The sequence below is a fragment of the Procambarus clarkii genome, chromosome 71, assembly GCF_040958095.1.
Source record: "Procambarus clarkii isolate CNS0578487 chromosome 71, FALCON_Pclarkii_2.0, whole genome shotgun sequence".
Taxonomy (NCBI): Eukaryota; Metazoa; Arthropoda; class Malacostraca; order Decapoda; family Cambaridae; genus Procambarus; species Procambarus clarkii.
In genome coordinates, this window is record NC_091220.1 from 17,277,467 (window position 1) to 17,290,725 (window position 13,259).

Below are 13,259 nucleotides of genomic sequence, written 5' to 3' on the forward strand. Positions count from 1 at the left end.
CTAGAATTCAATCCCAACAAGTGTAAAGTAATGCTGATGGAAAAGGGAGGAGAACAGAAATAAGGCATCTACACCATAATGGGAAGGCAACTACAGGAATTGCAAAGAAAGATTGAGGGGGTGGATTTACTGTAAGTCCAACACTCACACCGGAGGCACACATAAAGCAAGGTAACATCGGCAGCATATGAGACGCTGGCAAATATAAGAATATAATTTAGAAACCTAAATCAGGATTCCTTAAGGCAGTCTACACAATAGATCTACTTACTCCCCCCCCCCCCCCTAAGTGAGGGGGGGGGGGGGGAAGAGATCATGTCTCTCCTAACTCTTCTGTCTTCCAGCGACGTGAGGTTTAGTTTCCGTACTCTCCTCGTAGCTCAGACACCTCAGCTCTCATGACAAACCTCTGAACCTTCTCCAATTTAGTTTTATGTTTGACGAGATATGGATTCCATGCTGGAGCTTCATACTCCAGGATTGGTCTGACGTATGTGGTATACAAGGTTCTGAATGATTCCTTACACAAATTTCTAAAGACCGTTCTTATGTAGGCATATACAACCTCTTGATGTGGGCTTCAGGGGACAGACAGGTCTGGCGTGATGTTCACTGTTCACCCCAGCAGTGAATGGGTACCTGGGATGTTAAACGATTTGGCGGGTCGTATTTCAAGGAAAATTAGGATTAAGGACCTGCCCGAAACACTATAACTGCTAGTGGCATTACAAGAAGGTAAGAACTCTTGTATATATAAATAAAAATAAAAGGTGTAGATGACTTGGCGTGATGAACTGCATAGTTTCACTGGGCCGAGTTCACTTATGGTTGTATTAATAATAATAATAATAATAATAATAATAATAATAATAATAATAATAATATAATAAATAATAATAATAATAATAATACTTTATTTAGGAACAGTACATAAATAGTTGTAGCGGTACACATTGAAAACTGCATCATGATATACTTACTTTTACTTAAGATTTACTTAAGCTTCGCCTCATAATTGTCTTTAATTATCTTAATTTAGAATAATTAATTGTTTGTAAGCGTAGAACAGAGAACAGGAGATGCTTTTTTACTCCACAGGGCTATTAACCTATGGAACCACCTACCCGCCAAACCCGTACGTGCCAAAACTGTGTCGAGTTTTAAAATATATCTAGAAAAGATCATCAAGGCAAATAGGGGGACCTTCGACAAGCCGCCGGCTTCCTGTCCTCGTCGAGGCCACTAGGGTTAGTGACCCCGCAGGTAAAATCAGGTAAATCAGGTTTGTTGATGAGGAGGAGGAGTCGGGTTGCCAAGGAAGGGGTTCACGAAGCTTCAGTGTGGCGCTCGCTGCTTCACTTCCATGAACCCTCACCGGATCAGCTGATCAATGTTTTGGTCGTGTTTCGTGTTCAGTGTACATGTTCATTCGTGAACAAACTCCATCACAGTTGACGACGAGCACGTGTTCATTTGTTCACTATTGAGGAGGAACGTCCAGACTCTCATGAGGACGACTCGGCGCTTGACCTAGATACTTGTACAGTCTCGCCAGCGCTTGTGTCAGTCGCTATCTCAGCTGCTGGCTAGTGTGTGGTTAGCTGTGGTGCTGCTGGTCGTTAGCGTTACTGCTTGTTAGCTGTAGTGCTGCTGGTCGTTAGCGTTACTGCTTGTTAGCTGTGGTGCTGCTGGTCATTAGCGTTACTGCTTGTTAGCTGTGGTGCTGCTGGTCGTTAGCGCTACTGCTTGTTAGCTGTGGTGCTGCTGGTCATTAGCGTTACTGCTTGTTAGCTGTGGTGCTGCTGGTCATTAGCGTTACTGCTTGTTAGCTGTGGTGCTGCTGGTCATTAGCGTTACTGCTTGTTAGCTGTGGTGCTGCTGGTCATTAGCGTTACTGCTTGTTAGCTGTGGTGCTGCTGGTCATTAGCGTTACTGCTTGTTAGCTGTGGTGCTGCTGGTCATTAGCGTTACTGCTTGTTAGCTGTGGTGCTGCTGGTCGTTAGCGTTACTGCTTGTTAAGTGTTGCAGCTTGTATGCTGTAGTGTTGCTTGTTAAGTGTTGCAGCTTGTATGCTGTAGTACTGCTTGTTAAGTATGTTCCAGTGGCACAGTGATAAGACACTCGCCCGTCACTTCGAGAGCACTGTGGCCTGGGTTCGTATCCTGGCCGGGGAGGATTGACTGGGCGTCAATCCTTAACTGTAGCCTCGATTCACCTAGCAGTGAATGGGTACCTGGTTGTTAAACGATTTGACGGGTTGAATTCCGGGGAAATCTAGGATTAAGGGACCTGCCCAAAATTCTATGCATGCTAGTGGCTGTACAAGACTGTAAGAATTCTTGTATGTATAAATAATAAAAAAAAAATCTCTAACCTCTCTTTGTATCTCTTAGTTTTTCAGTTCGGTACCTATTAACAGCATGTCTTTGCACCCTTTCCACTTTGTTCATGTGCTTCTTGAAATATGGGCACCATGCTGTATATGGCACTTTTATTCATATTATTAGGCAGGAATAACCCAGAATAGATTAAAATTTAATTCTGCTAGAATTGTCCTACTTAAAATTATCTGTTAGATTAAGGACCTGCCCGAAACACTGCGCGTACTAGTGGCTTTACAAGATTGTAAATACTATGCTATGTATTCTCACCAACCCAATGTACCTTCTTGTATATAAATAAATAAATAAATAAATAAATAATATTTGAGAAAGGTAATTGTCAGGAGAAAGTGCTAATCCAGTATGACTTTATAATATACAGTATAAGGAAATAATCTAGTACTGGTGCAGATATTTATAAATTTTAAATGTGATTGATATACAGTTATCTGGTGTCTACAGAATGGCAACTTGTTGATACTAACAAAGGAAATACTTGCATATGGATGGTGACTTTAATAATGTTGCCCTATTTTTGTGTAAAAACAACCAGAATCTGTAATGTTAAAATTGTTAAGAACTTTTAAGAGGTGTGCCTAACTTTTCTTTACAGCTATAGTAAATTTACAATTTATTATTTGATATGCTTATCCAAGAATGATAAAAAACCCAAACTCACTTGACATACCCTCTACGCTCAGCCAACTCACAACCAACCTTGCTCAAATCCATCCCTAATAGCATCCTACAAATTAGCTTTATGGCTATTATTAAATTTATAAAAATAATAAGTGTTTAAGAGGTGTGGGTTAAAGGATTCAAACTGTATGATCTTCACTATAGTATTTATGTAATTAAATCTAATTACTGTATAGTAAAGAAAGTTTAAGAAAATAAGTATTGTTTACTGATAATTCATAACAAAGTGGGTGGCATAACATTAAAGTAGAAAACTGAAGTCTGTGTTACTTGAGGCTTAAGTCACCCACTGGAAAGAAAGTCTTCCATTTTGAATCATTGCCCCTGCTGCTCCTGCTGCTCCTGTTGCTCCTGCTGCCCCTGCTGGCCTTGCTGCCCCTGCTGCTCCTGCTGCCCTTGCTGCCCTTGCTGCTCCTGCTACCCCTGCTGCTGCTGCTGCTCCTGCTGCTTCTGCTGCCCCTGCTGCCCTTGCTGCTCCTGCTACCCCTGCTGCTGCTGCTGCTCCTGCTGCTTCTGCTGCCCCTGCTGCCCTTGCTGCTCTTGCTTTCATTGTGGGTGTGTGGCATGATTAATTTCAGTGCTCTTGTTTGATTTTTTTTTTAATTTTTTCCAGGTAAAAGGGACTTGCATAACTTATACATGGACATCTGAAACTATACTTTAACTTATAACACTTTATTTTTAACATAAAAATGAAAATTGTGCACTATTTTCTTCTCGATAGATTTCTGAGCTTAAATTAAAAAGGTACCCTTTTCTATGCACATATATTAATACATTAATCTGCCAAGTGATACTTGAAGCTTGTAAAATCTCTGATAATGGCAAAATTATTGAAAGCAATAAAGAGGGTTGGAGAGCATTACCCCATTGTGCGTGGGATGGCAACCTACTCGGTGTTGTGGCCCACCTCCAACCTGGTGCAACAGTCTCTGGACAAAACTCGAGATAAGTATGACTTGATGGAGTCGGTACGTTACCTCGTTTTTGGAACATTTGCCACAGCCCCGACAGTGTATGCTTGGGTGAGACTCGCTAGTATAATTGTCAAAGGAAACACACTCAAGCATGCAATCTACAAGGTGAGCTTTTGCTAGCAAATTTTGTTCTATATACAGTGCTGTACTTTATAATAACAATTCATCAATAGAGAATTAAAATTGTTTCTTGGGTGTGCAGAGGACTTTCGGATATTTGAATCTCATTTACATATGTTGTTCAGAAAGTAGTCTGTAATGAGGTGGGGAACTGATGAGAATGAGAGCAAAATATATTCCATAAGTGGTAGAATGAAAGGGACTGAACAGAGCAAGAAATAGCAATTTGGAGAGAGTTGAAGTATTGAAGTTGGTTAAGTCAACTCGGAGCCAGAGTGGATTTTCTCATTGAAGTAGTAGTTGATAATGAATGCTGCTAAAGTAGTGAGTGTATAAGAACAAGGCACAGAGGTATGTTCGGATTGGTGGCCAGAGGTAAAGACAAAATGTGTTTGTGACTAGTATTTGGATGATGATTGTAGGACATTGTAGGCATGTGGTGAGCGGAACATGTTGTGGGTGTGTGATGAGCGGAGCATGTTGCGGGTATGTGGTGAGTGGAACATGTTGCGAGTGTGTGATGAGCTGAACATGTTGTGGGTGTGTGGTGAGCGGAACGTGTTGCAGGTGAGTGATAAGCGAAACATGTTGCGGGTGTGTGGTGAGCGAAATATGTTGCAGGTTTGTGGTGAGCGGAACACGTGGGATGAATGAAGAAAATATATCAGGTACAGTAGTTTAATAATGTCCTGAACTTGTAATTCATAAATCTCAATTACAAAATTTAATGAAAGCAGTTTCTGTTATAGAACAGTTTAATACAATAATTTTTATATCCAGTGACATAATTTAACTTGTACCATATGATTAGATATTGGTTGTGGTTGATTTATCTGTTGGCATTTGAAGTTAGTAATATTGGAGAAGTTATTTGATAAAATTTGTATATTTTTCAAGTAAAAGATAATTACTATCTAATGAGATACGAGTAAGCATTTGTGTGGTGCAGGCTGGCTTGGAGCAGATTGTGTTTGCGCCAGCAGCTCAGACACAGTTCTACCTGGGCATCACCTTGCTGGAGGGGCGACCATGGGCCGAGTGTGTCCAAGAATGGAAGGAGAAACTCATTCCTACGTGGAAGGTTCAGTACTTCATGCTCTTATACAATATGAATTATATATATCTATACTATACATGCCAAATATTTGTATAGTTTCATGCTAAAAAATCTCACTGTTTACTGGTACTTTTGTCAGCTTTCAATAATTGCATCTAAATACTGTACCTGTACACTATGTATTCTACTGTATAGCAAATAATTCTCACTTAACCAATTATGTGCATTACTACCATATCAAAAACCAAAATGAAGAAAACTCTTTAGTATGACACCCAAGGAAGTGACTTCCTTAATTTTGAGCCATGTTATTGTGCCTTGCTGTCTGCTCTCTTTATATTATCATCCTAAAATAATGTTAAAGTTTAGCCTAGGATTTATTATATTAATTTTACCTCCAAGTATTAAGTATTACCCTAAAATTTGTCGCTGCCTGCGCAACTTCCCCCACCCTCTAATGGGGAAGGGGGAACCCCAGATTCTCACACGGCCACCCAACTACAGTTCAGAGGCTGAATATAAAAACAAACTTAACTGTTGACCGGAGGGAGGGAGGGAGGGAGGGAGGGTTGCCAGGGAGCCTCCAGGACTCGCACAGAAAATGGCATTTCATTACATTTAACACTGGTTTTCTGTGGAGAGCCCCTCCGGCTCCCCGGAGCTACCTAACCACAGAAAAAGAAAAGGAGGAACTTACCGGGAGGCAGATACCACTCACACCTCAACTTGAAGTTGAGACAACTGGCTGCGATCTGCGACCCAATGCGACACATGCCCAACTAGGGCCAGGAACATTAACGAGGTAATGGGCGGCCAGGATCCTGTTTGACCTCCAAAATCCTCATGCCCGAATGTCACCCCAAAACATATTACCAAAAACAGCAGCTAAAGCAGCAAATTTGCGAACATTATGGGCATGAGGATAGACCACAAGTATTGTTGAACCGAATAATCCTGTGGACGACCTGGGAGACCCGACTCCTGGAACAGGGAAAAAGGGGTCCTGGAACAGGGAAAAAGGGAAACCGGGTCATCCCACAACCTTTCCTCCGAAACGTTTTAATACTATATGTGATAAGTACATTCCTGACTGTCTGCATAGTACATAAATACACTTAATAGTGCTGTTACATTTACCTCCTCATATATTCTCCTAATTTTGTGTGAATACACTCAAAACTTTTAGGTTGAAGTTTTCGTGTTCAATTCTATATACTATACACAAGTTTTAAATATAAAGAATTTCTTTTTCAGTTTTATTAAACAACAGAGATTTTATACAAAAATTTGAAAATATCCTGAGTTACATTATAATTTATGGAAAGACTTTAGTTTTGTTTTATTAGTTTTATAAAAACTAATATTGTAATAGCAATACAGTATAGCTATAGGTTATGTACTTAATGTAATTAAGAAGCAATAAATTGTCATCCTACACCCCCAAGGTTAGGTTAGGTCGTGGTTTTCTATACAGCTTTTCAGGTAAACTCTAATATTCACAATATTTTGGTGTGATGCTAGCGATTAAGTGTATTTATGTACTATGCCGCTGGTCAGAATTGTATTTTTTACATTTTAGTATTAAAATGTACTACTGTATCTATTCGGAGGATGGGCTGCAACTCAAAGCACGTCCCAGGCCACTGAGGCCATGGCGCGCAAATAACGGCAAAGAGCCACAACCGGACACAACACGTGATGCATCCCCTGCCGAACCAACCATCGTCAACAATCCAAGGGGCCCCTCTGGAAAGTCGCTGTCTCGTTCTTTGCCAGAAATGAAGAAGATGGTTGCAAACGAACAAACCTACCCCAGAGGCCAATGCCAACAAGAAAAGAACCTTATCAAAACAATTCCGAACCGAAGGGGCCAGCACAAATCCAGGAGAAGAGAGAAAAGAGAGCACCTGGTCCAACAGCCAGGATAGCTAAGGCGGCGCATAAGCAGGCTGGAGGTGAAACAATGCACAAGAAAGCTGACGAAACGGAGTGGAAGTAACATCCACCCCGAACCCAAGCAGGAGCAGCCCTCCAACATCCTTGTCCATCCTCATATGATGCGACAGTATTTGACATAAGATGACAGTCCTGAAACAACCAAGAGAGAAAGGACAAAACCTGATCCGAAATCGAAGATAACCTACGAAGAGACAAAAATGACGAAAGGATCGCCAGGAAACTTCATACTTCCATTGAGACGAAACACACAGGTGGGACACCATAAACAAAGCCACCTGATCCAACCTGTCCTCTTATAAATTACGTCTGAATTTGGCCGTTTGTTCGTATAGCTGAAAATGAACGTAATTTGAAAATGAAAAAAGTTTAAAATAAATTTTGGATTTTATTTCCAAAACAGTACGTTAAGGGTCCTCTGGTAGCTTTAGGAAATTCTCCTAAAGTTTCAAAACGTCATGAAAAACGTTAATTGAATGTTTCCTCACCTAACCTAACCAAGTAAGATGGAAGACTCAAACAGAAAATGGGACAGTACATCACTTTTGTGAGCCGATTTCATTTCAAATTATGTCCATTTCTGAGTGCATATGAGCGAAAAGCAGCGTTACTTTTAAGAGGGCGGGTTGCTTGATCACCTTACAAGTGGTGATAAACCCGCGACAGTAAGACCAGACGCGAAGATCGGAGGAGAAGATCAAATCAGCCACGTACTGGACTGGACCGATCTGCTGAAAGGTCCTGGGAAGCCTCCGGGACTCACTCAGAAAATGGCGTTTCATTACATTCAATACTGGTTTTTTGAATGATAGAAAAACAAAAGTATAGTATCTTGAATAAAGTACTGTACGTCAGTAATCCTTCATTCACTCCCGCCCTCTAGTTCATTCATCTTTGTGTGTACCAGTCTCCTGTTTAAGAATCACTGAATTCTAAGGAATTGCTAAGCAAAGTTATTTTCATTATGCCCAATTAAAATAAATAAAAAAAATAACTGGGCCTGATTAAGATAACAAAATTATAGAACACATTTCTCATGTCAAATAAATGGGGACGATGTCAGCATATTTGTCATCAACATCATAATCACTCAAAGGAGTGAGGTGGCACTCTCCAGAAACATTGGAAAAGTAGTGTGGGAGACAGAGTTAATGTACTTTTTTCATGCAAATAGCTATGAATTATTAACAAGATAGTGTATTAGCACTTCTCATTTATGCCTTTTTATCCTGGTAATGACAAATAAATAAATAATACTACAGTATTAAAATATTCCGAGGTATGATCTTTATTTGGTGCACAAATGTTTTTTGTTCCCTCTTAGGTTGGTGTCTGCATTTGGCCATTGGTTCAAACAATCAACTTTGCATATGTTGCGGAGAAGAATCGTGTAGTTGTGGTTTCTGTAGCTTCATTTATGTGGACCATCTTCCTCTCGTACATGCACCATCTGGACCAAGATTCCCTCCCACTGTTTTTGCGATCGAAACCCACTGTCAGTAATCGTCAGAGTCAGGCTGCTGGCGATGCTATGGCTGACATCCGCCCTCATAAGCTCTGGAATGGTAGTACCAATGAGGTTTTATGACAGTGGAAGTAATTTCATTGCCATAAATGTAATTTTTGGCCTCTGAAAGTGTGTTGTAGTATAATTGTGTGTATTAAGGGATGCATGTGTATGGTGTGCATGCGTAACATGAGTAAATTAGCTAACAATTAAGTTAACTCACCAAATATTAGAAATTTTATATAGAGTATTTAATGACTGAAAATAGAAATAGAATTAGTTTAAATAAAAATCTAAGTAGTTACTGTTTTGGATTAACTACACTGTTCTCTCAGTACTATGGAACGAAACTAAAACTACCATACATCACAATAATGGGAATGTTTGTGATATGATAAAAAATACATAATAACAAAAATTAATAATTTAGGATTTATATTGAATGTTAAATCTGTTTTTAGTGTGTTAAATTGTGCATCTGTATAATTATAAAACAAAACAAAGTTTTTCACTTACAAGATTTTTTTTTTGTAAAAGATTAATTACATAGTGATTCAATAGTTGAACATATTTACCTGACGTTTGAATACACGTATTGGTAAATATAATAGTGTTTAAATGTTAATTAGTGTTAAATAGTCTCCCCAGCTTGGTGCCTGCTTTTGATAATTACTTAAATGTTAATTTGGTTTTATACCATAATGGGTCAAACCATCTAAGTAAGTATTGATTAAAGTATAAATTTGGTTTTAATGTTGGGTAAAATAAAAATATTTAATAAAACCGTTTTTGTTTAGTACTGTATTTAAGTATTGTACGGTTACAGTAGTTTGAAAAATTAATACTGTATTTATATTTTGTTCCACAGATTAGGTAATAATTGGGTATGGGTACACTGTACCCCAGTTGAGGACAGGAAGCTGTATCCTGTTGAGAACAGGAAGCTGTACCCTGTTGAGAACAGGAAGCTGTACCCTGTTGAGGACAGGATGCTGTACTCTGTTCAGAACAGGAAGCTGTACCCTGTTGAGGACAGGATGCTGTACTCTGTTCAGAACAGGAAGCTGTACCCTGTTGAGGACAGGATGCTGTATCCTGTTGAGGACAGGATGATGTACCCTGTTGAGGACAGGATGTTGTACCCTGTCGAGGACAGGAAGCCGTACCCTGTCGAGGACAGGAAGCCGTACCCTGTTGGGACAGGAAGCTGTACCCTGTCGAGGACAGAAAGCCATACCCTGTTGATGACAGGAAGCCGTACCCTGTCAGGGACAGGAAGCCGTACCCTGTCGAGGACAGGAAGCTGTATCCTGTCAGGGACAGGAAGCCGTACCCTGTTGAGCTTCCATTAGCTATGGGCCAGACTTTGTCCATGTGACAACCCATCAAGTTACTGATCAGACTAAGTGTTGCTTAAACCTGACTGAGTGATATATACATCATCCCCAGAATCATACCAATGGTATTGCATTCAAATAAAATTACTTATGAGGAGCCAATTTTAGGCAATGATTTTGGAAAAATTAGAGTTGCGCTACAAGGTATGGTACATATATTTAGTATTGATACTCATAGTAAGTTGACAGAGTGTGTAGAAGAGGTAAGAATGCAATAATGATAACAATATTAAAGCAGTTTGTGAATTGTTGTGGGCCGTACGGAGGAGTATAATTGTGACTACTGTTGTATAATGTATAATAGTCACTCTCAGACTCGGTCAGAGAAGAAGGTATGCTTTGTATTTGGCTGGATATTTACTATGCAGTGGAAATTTAATTTAACTGAAATAGAAACTAACAATTTCTTCTTTGTGTTTGAAGGAGAAAGATATAAGATTTAAATGAAAAAGTAAACTTCACTATCAGATTTAAAAGAAAAGATTGTAGGGCATTGCTTGTACAATCAGTAAATATCTGGATAGCATGAAGGATTCTAGTGAGGCAGCACAACACAAAAGAAGTTGATTAGTTTTCATTTTATGAATGAAAAGGCGGATGTAAGCAGACAGTCCAAGAAGCATGCTTGACGGAGTGTATGTTAGGGGTTTTATGACTCAAATGTAAGTTCATTGGTAAAAGTAAGTTGCATGTGAGAGCAGTATACTGTATGTGAATAGCATATGCAGTAATACAGTGTTTATTAGTACATGTAATGACAATACATTGCCATTATTTGGTGAGAAAGTCATATGGCTGTCACAGTGAGGGAGGACAGTTGATGAAGGCCTGTCTCCACCATTCATAATGCATGACAGGTAGTTGTTTATGGATATATCAAAGAATAGTCTAAGGTACAAAAGAATAGAGATACAGTATTGTAATAATTTCAGTGCCAGAATGATCTACTGAAAATTTTTATTCTCTCTTCTCTTGTATTGACTATTTAGACATAACTTATTTTTCAAGATGATTGTATGCCAAGTGAAAGAAAATACCAATTCCCTCTAATTCTTTAATGTTAATGGCCTAAGAAATATACTTTTCTAATGAATGTGTACAAATTGTGTAGATTTACTTATAGATGTGCTTAGGACCTTAAGAAAACCAAAATCTATTCAAGATTGCACTCTTTGATCAAGTTTGGTTGAGAATGGCACACAATACCTATACATATTTCCTCAATACCATCATACATCGAATGCTTGCATCACTATCACGCAGATATTAATTAATTTATTGTGAAAACAAGATGTTTACAAGATAAACACCTTTTTTTTATTGCTATCTCATTAACAAATGCATCATTATAAGCTGTGAAATTTTGGTCTTGAAGGATTGCTAATCATTTATTTCTAATTTACTTGACATGGCATTTAGGTGTTTGTTTTATCCAGTGTGTCATTGTCTCTCTGGATTTGTACTCTGTAAAGTTGTTAGATGCACTGAAGCAGATCTTCACACCCATTTCTTTATCTTTCTCACTGAAAGAATAAAGTTATTGTTTTTACTTTTTAGTTCTCAGTGTAAAGTCAGTCATGTGTAGAGTACTTGTGCAGTGGCACTTTTAGAAAAATATTATCAGAAAAATACTTTATGTACTATTTGTTCTCTATGTACAAATATGTATAAGTTTACAGATAACTATGCACTATTTGTACTATTTGTACTCAGGATAGTATTTGTACTCTATGACCGTTATATTAATTATTTCCATCATATGCTTTGTTAATGTTTCACAATGAACTGCTAAAAGGCTTAAGTGTTTCTTGATGTTAGCCTAAATAAGGCTCACTAAAATTTAAAAGTTAGTACAATATTGTACACCTACTTCCAATATTCATGTAATATTGGCAGAATTAAAAATTGGAAAGAAATACAGGTTAGAAAATCTGTGATAATAGTCCTTTCTCCATGCTTTTTGTCCATGTCTCCATATTGTTTTCTAGTTATCCTTTAGTGTATACCTATGCTTTTCTCCCATGGGTTTATTCCTCTTTTGCTCCCACCCTATCTCTTAATTCCTCGTTTCCTGTCTAGTGTCCCAGGTACAGTATTTACTTAAGTCAACCATTTGTTCTGTCTGATGTAGCCTCCTCCCTCCTCCCTGGTGCATGGGCTGGACCTATAAAACTGTTTCTACTGCTCTCCTGGTAGTCATTTTTCTAATGATAAAGGCCTGAGAGGGTTGGGAGTTTTTTCTTTAATAGGAAGTGAGCAGACCTTGGTGCATTTAGCAGTAGTGGAGAACTTAATTGTAGCAGCGAGAGTAGCTGTAGCAGTCAGGGAGGGGGTAGCTGTAGCAGGCAGGGAGGGTTAGCTGTAGCAGGCAGGGAGGGTTAGCTGTAGCAGGCAGGGAGGGGGTAGCTGTAACAGGCAGGAAGGGTTAGCTGTAGCAGGCAGGAAGGGCAGTTGTAGCAGGCAGGAAGGGGTAGCTGTAACAGGCAGGAAGGGTTAGCTGTAGCAGGCAGGAAGGGCAGTTGTAGCAGGCAGGAAGGGCAGTTGTAGCAGGCAGGAAGGGGTAGCTGTAACAGGCAGGAAGGGTTAGCTGTAGCAGGCAGGAAGGGCAGTTGTAGCAGGCAGGAAGGGCAGTTGTAGCAGGCAGGAAGGGGTAGCTGTAACAGGCAGGAAGGGTTAGCTGTAGCAGGCAGGAAGGGCAGTTGTAGCAGGCAGGAAGGACAGATATAAAATTAATCGGATGAAAGCTTTAATATTTCTAACTAGTGTAGGTCAATAATTACTAGTAGATAATAGTGTAGAATACATATTTACAAGTAAAGGGCTTGTTCCTTATTTTTATTTGATGCAGTTTATAAAGCATTGAATATAATGCATTCAAAGAGAATGCACTACATCACACATAAGACTTTGCCGATGTATTTTCCTTAAATAATGAGTATCCATATACAGTATATATATATAGTGTGATATATCTGCTTGGTATTAACAGTGATAGGACCATGGATGTAGGATACAACGATGACATCCTACTCAATAGTGATCCTGGCACTCTAAGGATCTTGTAGGTATGATGTCCTCTAGTCCAAGTCAAGTTACATGGGCAAGACCCTCATGTCTAATATTACTTCGTGTGTTATTGTAATTTGTAAACTTTATTGAACCTAT

At 39.2% G+C, this 13,259-nt stretch overlaps 1 protein-coding gene across 8 annotated transcripts; it reads left to right on the forward strand.

The window, feature by feature from the left end:
- Positions 1 to 1,312: 1,312 nt before the first annotated feature.
- LOC123745555 (PXMP2/4 family protein 4) lies at positions 1,313 to 13,259 on the forward strand. Of its 8 annotated transcripts, none has more exons than XR_011224318.1 (5): positions 1,340 to 1,540; positions 3,694 to 4,162; positions 5,127 to 5,258; positions 8,515 to 12,600; positions 12,713 to 13,259. XR_011224318.1 is itself a non-coding variant. In XM_045726210.2 (5 exons), exons 2-5 carry the CDS (start codon positions 3,902 to 3,904, stop codon positions 9,568 to 9,570), a joined length of 639 nt encoding a protein of 212 aa, XP_045582166.1. In that variant the 5' UTR covers positions 1,340 to 1,540; positions 3,694 to 3,901; the 3' UTR covers positions 9,571 to 13,259. The 8 variants fall into 8 exon arrangements, 7 of the variants coding, with proteins under 7 accessions (XP_069168264.1, XP_045582165.1, XP_045582166.1 ...); XM_045726210.2 differs by having other exon boundaries at positions 8,515 to 8,755; positions 9,566 to 13,259; XM_069312163.1 differs by having other exon boundaries at positions 1,313 to 1,461; positions 8,515 to 13,259.